Genomic DNA, 8,122 nt, shown 5'->3' with positions numbered 1-8,122 from the left:
ACCCTCCATCTCCTCCACCACCCACCTACCGAACTTTTTTTGGGGATCATGGGCGAACGTCTGGGCTGGACGTTCCACTCATGGCCCGAGCGTCCAGCCCAAACGTTCAGACTATAAGTCGAACGTCCAGCCCGAACGTTCCCCCATGGTTCCCAAAAATAATTCGAATTGGAGGCTTTGTCTCTATGTTGCTTTTGTAATTTCAATTGATGTACTCCCTCCGTTTCATTTTTAATCTACACACTTACACTTTTCACGCATGCCAATGTAAAACTTTGAGGACATATATCTTTAGTTTTGTATTTTTAAAAATTATAAAAAATACATATTAATAAAATACATACTAAGACGAATCTAACAAGATCCCACATGATATGTTTTTTCACGTATAATAAAACGAAGGTCAAAGTGCAACTTGTGAATAGTGTAAAATGTTAAAGTGTGTAGATTAATATGAAACGGAGGGAGTAGTACTCTGTTGAAAAAGCAATGGATATAAGGAATGATGTCTTCAATTTGCAGTGGCTTCCAAATGGCGGTGGCGGTGGTAGGAATTTGCAATCAGTGTTGAAGAAGCAACGGAGACAAGGAAGTTAAATCACGTTTGGACTTCAAAACGCCTTCGAGCTCGAATTTGGATATATCGCAGAGGGGGCGGGGAGTGGTGGTGGTGGTTGCAGGAGGGTGGGAGCTGCTCGTGGGGATTGCAGTGGATGGGGGGGCGATGTTGAAGAGGCAACGAAGACAAGGAAGTTAAATCACGTTTGGACTTCAAAACGCCTTCAAGCTCGGATCTGCGTAAATCGCAGGGGGTGGGGCTTGGGGGTTGCAGGGGGAGGGTTGCTCGTGGGGATTGTAAGGGTGGGGGATGCTCGTGGGGTGGGGATGGGGATGGTAGGGGCACTGTTGTCAGTGGTTGTGGCAATGGGGGTGGTGGTGGCAGGAGGTGCATGGTGGTGGAGTGAAGTGGTTGGTTGTCGGGGTGGTGGTTTAGGGAAAAAGAAAGAAAATGTTATAAATATAATTTCAACTTTTTTTGGGGCGATTTTAAGTAATTTTGGGGCGACAAATAGAAGTTCACGTTCGAATCCCTCCTCCCAAGGATGACCTACCAAGGATGTCTTGGCCTGGTGGTTAAGATTGAAGTGTTGCGAACGTCCGAACGATAGGTCACAGGTTCGAATCCCCCTTCTCATTCTTTGTACTTTGTATTTCCTTCGTGGCTCATAAAAGAACAAATAGGATGACCTCAAAAAATTATGTATATATTATTAAAGTATGATATCATCGAATATAATAATATTCTTTTATATCATAATTAACTACATCAAGAGGAAGAGGTGGTAACTCACTGGACTACCGCCTCCGATTCCAAAGCTTTGCCCACGGTTCAATTCTTCAGCATGACTTTTCTTTGTTAAATATGTCAGATGCTAGCTTTCATGATCCTCAAATATTCGAAAGACAGGATGAAGGAAACCTAATGTATTAATTCGAGGACAAAGTATCCCGAAGTACGAAGAGATAAATCTTCACAAGATTGCAATTTTACCAAACTTGTTATACATCAAGAAGACACTAACTTATTAATAAGGCGATAGGCAACAAATTAAAGTTTATATCGCATAGATAATGTATATCAATATGTTGTATACACATGACTACATTTTTTTTTTTTCTAATTACTCATGTTTTGCTCTACAAATGAGGTATGAGCAAATAAGTTTTCTTGAGTGCATAGTGAACTTAAACATTTTCACATGGCTACTATGCTTTAAAAACCTTCCTATGGGTCAACTTTGCATGAGCGCCACATTATGCTTATTGATGTATGGAGCTCTGCTAAGTTCATAGCAGCTAAGCTACAAACTTTATACTATTCTTTTATTTAATATTTTTTTTATTTCATAAGATAATTAACTAATGAGCTGTCCTCGTACATGGCCCAACCCAAAGGTGCAAGCACTTGGAAGGAGAGGAAATTATCAGGAGAATTATGATCCAATTGCCCCTCACTTGGTGGGATTCAAATAACCCCTTGACTAGGTGAAATTCCTACAAGTGAGCTTAGCTTTATTTAATACTTCACTTCTTGTGTCCTATTAGTTGTTACACTCATTGTTTATACGTCATCCAATGTATTACGTTGATGAATAATTTTTTAAATTACGCATAGCGAAATATTACAGAAGTTTATCATCAAAATGTATATTAAGATGAATAAAAAAAGACTCGATTTTTTCACCATATACCTCTGACATTTTTTTTTGCACCATATACCCTTTCAACTTTTGAAATTCACCATATATCCCCCAACTTTTAAAAAAATACATCCATTTACCCTTAATGACTAATGGTGTTAGAATTCCGTTAGTCATTAACCCCTAAATCCCCCTCTAATCTTAATTCCTCCTTTAAACCTAATTAACTAACCTAACCCTTAACCCTAACCCTTAATCTAATACCCTAACCACCCAATCCCCACCCCCTCCCCGCCCCCACCCCACCACCTCCCCTCACCACCCGAAGCCCACCTCCATCGCATCCCCGCAGCCCCCTCCCCTTGGCCATCCCACGCATCCACACATCCCACACATCTTCAAATCCGGGTTCTTCATAGCTGGGTCCGAAAATTCTAGGTTCGAAAAATTATGGGTTCAGATCTGCGGAGCTTCAAATGCCTATGAGGGGGTTGCGGGATGCGTGAGAGGGGGAAGGGGCTGCGGGAATGCGAGGGAGGGGGAGGCGATTGCGGGGTTGCGTAACACTGGGGGAAGGAGGTTGTGTGATTCAGCACGGGAAAGGGAGGGGGTGGGGGTTGCGGGGTAGGGGGAAGGAGGAGGGGGCTGCAGGGTGGGGGGAGGGAGGAGGGGGCTGCAGGGTGGGGGAAGGGGAGGAGGCTGCAGCTTGCAGGATAGGGGTGGGGGTGGGGTGTTAGGTGTTAGGATTAGAGTATTAAGGTTAAGGTTAGGGTTAGGGGTAGATTTAAGTTAGTTAATTAGGGTTAGAGGGGAGATTAAGGGTTAATGACTAACGAAGTTTAACGTCGTTAGTCATTAAGGGTAAATGGATGTATTTTTTCAAAAGTAAGGGATATATGGTGAATTTCAAAAGTCCAAATGATATACGGTGCAAACAAATTTTTGTCAAGGGTATATGGTGAAAAAATCGAAAAAGATTCCACATGTGACTTAACTACTTTATACATAAGGAATAACAAATCAAATAAGATTGATAGTAGTTATGACGCAAACTTAGCATTTGAAAAAACGGAGGAAGTAATTTGTATTATTACCAAACAAGGTAGCCTCTATAGTCTACTAGCTCTGTTTTTTTCAGTTTTTCTTGATCACACATGTCAATGCATTATTTTATACCTTTGTATCTCTAATTATTAATAAGCAAAAATTACGAAAAAGTTGATATTATGAAAATATACATTAAGACGAATCTAACAAAATCGACTATAATATAAATCATAAAAGATAGTGAAAGTTACACAAGTAAATACTAAATAGTGTCAAAAGTCAAAACGAGTCATCTAAAAAACGGAGGAAGTATATACTCCCTCTCGTCTTGATTAGTTCATCGGTTTCTTTTGCAAAAAATTTTAAGAGAAATAGTATTGTAGCCTGTGGAATATAAAAAGAAAGAAATCGTACATTGTGTGACGGAAAGTTACTAACACTTCTGGAGCGGACATTTCTCTTTGATGTCTGCTCGCCTTGTCACAGATACAGATCGAGTCACATAGAAAAGAAAAGTTTCGAACCCTAACACTCCAATCCGTTGAATTTGAGCTAACCCTTGATTACAAGGGAAATTTCATCTCTTTCTACATATATTACGGATTAAAATACATTCATATTCATCCATTCCAGTTTTCGTTTCTATCTAAATACCTCAATTTCCAGCATCAATTCAATTCAAGTTACGTTTCGCAGATAAGAGTGAGAAAAGAGAAATTGAAGAATATTATTGACGATTCCAAAAATTGAAGGTACTTTTGTTTCCAATTCATCTTATTTAAATCTGGGTTTTTGAGTAGTAAAAAGATTCCTAGTACTACAGTAGATTGCATCTAAAAAAACAATTCCAATTAGGAGAAATAAGGTCAAGCAATGTTTGAGTTCATTTTGTTTTTTCTTTTGATCGAGAGTTTAATATCAGAACACGTACGACCCGTTTGATTAGTGGTACTAAATGGTGGTAATAGTAATGGTTTTCGGTATAAATTTGTGAAGATATTTCCAAGTTAATATCCATGGTAATGAAACTTGATGTCAAAACATGGGTTTTCCTCTATAAATTGTCATTATCACTTAATACCACCTTCCCAAGTGGTAATATATGTTAATTTAGGAAGAAAATAGGTATTTTGTGATAAAGTAGCGTTACCATGAATGTTGACATAGGAATGCTTACACTAGAAACCATTACCATTACTACCCTTTAAGTACCACTAACCAAACAGGCCGTTAGTTGATCAAGATTTTATCTAAGTTTACCCATCACTATTTGTAATTAATCAATTAGAATCTTCCACCCCATGATAATATATAATCTGAACTTTGAGAATTACGTAGGATGACCCGGATCCTTATGAGAACATTTCAATTTGGTATTTTGGAACTTAATTTTGGGATGGAGGATTAACTTATTCAAGTTATGTATATAACGAACATAACTTCACTGTTGCGCTTTAGATACTGGGGATTAAACTTATATAGATAAAGGCTGCTTGAAACTCTGGTATTATACTAGAATTCAATCTTGGCCTGAACAATATGGAGGTGATGTGCTAATATTGAAAAATAGACCCTTATATAAAAAATTTCAAACATGCATCAAACTAAGTTTTTCTCTTCAAAATCTTCTGATACTATCAGCTTGGGGGGCCTTTGAAAATGAGGCCTTGTTCCATGTCCCACTTCGGACATGTTAAGGGCCGGGGCCTGCGAGAATTCTGATGTATTAGCAATCTAATTGTCTTTTAATTGAAGAACTACAGGTTTGTAGAATCTGCAAGATAGGTCTGTGGCTTTATTGGATTTTTTTCAATCAAATTTATTAAAAATTTACTATATTTTATACAGCTTTATTCCAATGGCAACAGACATGGACACAGAAGAGCAGCTAATGATTGGCGAAAGTTCTCCGCAGCCCATGCAAATTGATCCAAAAAGAGATCGATTTCCTTTTTGTGTTGTATGGACGCCTCTCCCTGTTCTTTCATGGTTGATTCCCTTTATTGGCCATATTGGCATATGCCGAGAGGATGGCGTAATTTTGGACTTTGCAGGCCCCAATTTTGTATGCGTTGATAACTTTGCCTTCGGTGCTGTGACTCGATACCTACAAATAGATGCGAAGGTATGCTCTTCCATCAGATTCCCTCTTCTGTCTGTGCGTTTATGGTTTCCTAGAGAATCCAACATAAAGCAGGAACTACTAACTAGTTACAATAAGGCCATATTTGTGAGCTAAAATACCAATCCAAGAAAAAGTCGGTTATGATTTCTGGTGCCTATTTTGGTTGCTGAACCCTTGGATTCATATTATTAGCATTATACCCTGATAAAGCAAACATAATTATTGTCTTGGTGTTTGCTAGCTTGCTGCATAATTATTATATGTCAAGTTTGCAGCTAATGACTGTCATATGTGGTATTTGTATATGTCTCATTGTCTATTTGTCTCTATAAGGCTATCAGTCCTAGAAATCATGCACCTAAGACACATGGTGATTTACGTACCCTGCCAAGACTTCATGGATTATCTTAGCTTGGGGAGTATGGTGAGTGAATAACGATGGATCATCATGTGCATCATCTCCTGAACTTGCAATCATATGTACTGACTGATGATTCATGAATCTCGACATGCTTTACTTTGATAACTGTATACCCCATGAACTGAATTTTCAGCTATGCCGTGCACTTTCATTCTTGGTTTCCTGTCGAAATGGAGACCAGCTGAATCAAAATGGAACGGAAGGGGATATTTATACTTGGGATGACGCTCTTCGGAAAAGCACGCAAGAATTCCAACACCACTCCTACAGTCTTTTGACTTGCAACTGTCACTCCTTTGTGGCGAACAATCTAAACCGCCTCGGCTTCAGTGGTGGCAGGTGGAATGTGGTCAGTCTTGCTGTACTGATACTCTTCAAGGGTCGTTGGGTGGACAAAGGTTCCATTGTAAAGTCTTATCTACCCTTTCTAATTGTATTTCCTTTGGGTCTTGCTTTTGGAGGTTGGACTTTCCTGCAATTTTGGGGTATGTTTGTGATTCTCTTGGTCAGTTGGTTTCTTCTTGGTTCTTATTGTCTCAAGGGTTTAATCCAGTTGTGAACGGTAAAATTTGTAATGTTTTGTCTGAAGAAATTTCATAATGGAATGCACGTAAACCAGCATGGAAGTGAAGATAATTTTTTGCCAATTATGTGGGAATTGTTTCAGAAAGGAGCAGATACTTGCTTATAAGTTATATGGTTGAAGCTCAGCCAAGCCATGTATCTTACTTCTGCATTATGCTAATTATTCTTTTTGGAATTGGTCAAAAAATTCATCAGATGGCAAGTTAAGAGACAAAATACCCGACAAGATTTCTCCAATCAAGGCTGAATTGTCGAGAAGTTCAGAAACTAAGCTAGCTAACTTTTATATTCAGAATTTGCAGCTATATTTTGCAGGATATTTCAACTTCTACTATGAATTTTGGTTAACCATTTTAAAGATCTATAAGGGTTTAACTTCTGAGGAGTCAAACATTTGAATTAATCAACGCAGGCAAGTACTAAAAATAGCTTTGAGGTCATGGATCAACTTTTTCTTGAAGTTGAGCGTGAGGTTACCCTTCCCATTTCCGAAAATATTGGTCTGCTTGCTAAGTTTTTGATAAAAAATACTTCATCCGTTCTGTTTTTTTAGATGTTATATTTTCTATTTTAGAAAGTTTTAAATTAGATGTTACACTTTTTTTCTATTTTAGGAAGTTTTAAATTAGATGTTACACTTTTATTTTGGGTAATAACTTCTCTCTATCTCTCTTCTATCACATGTTCACATGGGACTTTTTTGTTTTTCATTTTCTCTATCTTTCTCCTCTCCAAAAATTACCTAGAAGTCCGTGATTTGAAAAGTGTAACATCTAAAAGAAAACAGAGGAAGTATGTTTAAAGATTCAAACTCTTATTTATATTACTATCCATCATTAGAGCTGTTAAAATTTGACCTGACTTGATTCAACTTGAGAAATTGCACACAAACTCGATTTGCATTAGACTCGAACTCTACTTGTAATCGAATTATTTTTTTTTTAAGGGAAGAAGAGAAGTGCATTAATCAATAGACAAAGAGTTCATAAGTACATAAGGAGCCACACCCCGAATAACATGATTCTCCCAACATTGTTTAACTCCAGAAGACACTACTCTAGCAAGGTTACGGGCAACAATTTTCTCATCTCTTTTAACTTGAACGAAACTAATCAAAGTGAAACAATCACTCAAACCAAACACACTTATCTCACCGTCGAGAACCATATCTTTCCATATGAAACACGAGATACCACTCCAATACCAACTCAACCATCATCTCCAATGCATGCATCAGAATTAATCTTGATTATACCAGAATGGGGAGCACTCCAACGAGTTAAACTAGCAATACCACTCTTCTTCACACCCCCGTAAATTCGCATGTTATACAAATTATATTCATCTGCTTGTCTTATAACACGCTGCATAATCACGGGCAAATGTTGAGATTTATTTTTAAAAGTCGAATTGACCGATAATGTTCTTACTAAGAATGTTCTTGTAAATTATGACCTATACCAAGTATATAAGCAGTGATTTCATATCCAGAGTAACAACTATTCAAGCTTTTTTCCACTTAGGACACATCTTATATGAGATTAACAATATATTTTTTACCCTTATCCCAAAATTGACAACCTTTGTAATTAACACTCGAAGTCACTGGCCTCATTTGGTACCGATAATGATACTAATTCATAACACCCGGTACAGAAATCACCTAATTCATTAACGACTGGACATGAATTTAAACCATTACCAAGGATGACTCAATCCTAACATGACTGACCACATATGGAC

The 8,122-nt window shown here is 37.8% G+C and overlaps 1 protein-coding gene across 1 annotated transcript; it reads left to right on the top strand.

The window, feature by feature from the left end:
* The first annotated feature begins 3,677 nt into the window (after positions 1-3,677).
* Positions 3,678-6,430, top strand: LOC104895099 (protein RTE1-HOMOLOG). The gene is made up of 3 exons (XM_010681515.4): positions 3,678-4,000; positions 5,097-5,373; positions 5,928-6,430. Exons 2-3 carry the CDS (start codon positions 5,107-5,109, stop codon positions 6,351-6,353), a joined length of 693 nt encoding a protein of 230 aa, XP_010679817.2. The 5' UTR covers positions 3,678-4,000; positions 5,097-5,106; the 3' UTR covers positions 6,354-6,430.
* Positions 6,431-8,122: the final 1,692 nt, after the last annotated feature.

Source organism: Beta vulgaris, chromosome 6, assembly GCF_026745355.1.
Source record: "Beta vulgaris subsp. vulgaris cultivar EL10 chromosome 6, EL10.2, whole genome shotgun sequence".
Lineage (NCBI taxonomy): Eukaryota > Viridiplantae > Streptophyta > Magnoliopsida > Caryophyllales > Amaranthaceae > Beta > Beta vulgaris.
Note: the sequence above shows the minus strand (reverse complement) of the source record. Positions and strands in the feature narration are given on the sequence as shown.

What these genes read in the sequence shown, in the direction of transcription:
- LOC104895099 (XM_010681515.4), top strand. Translation starts at nt 5,107, where the DNA reads ATGGCAACAGACATGGACACAGAAGAGCAGCTAATGATTGGCGAAAGT. An exon ending in ACCTACAAATAGATGCGAAG is followed by an intron (nt 5,374 to 5,927) that starts GTATGCTCTTCC and finishes CTGAATTTTCAG; the next exon opens with CTATGCCGTGCACTTTCATT.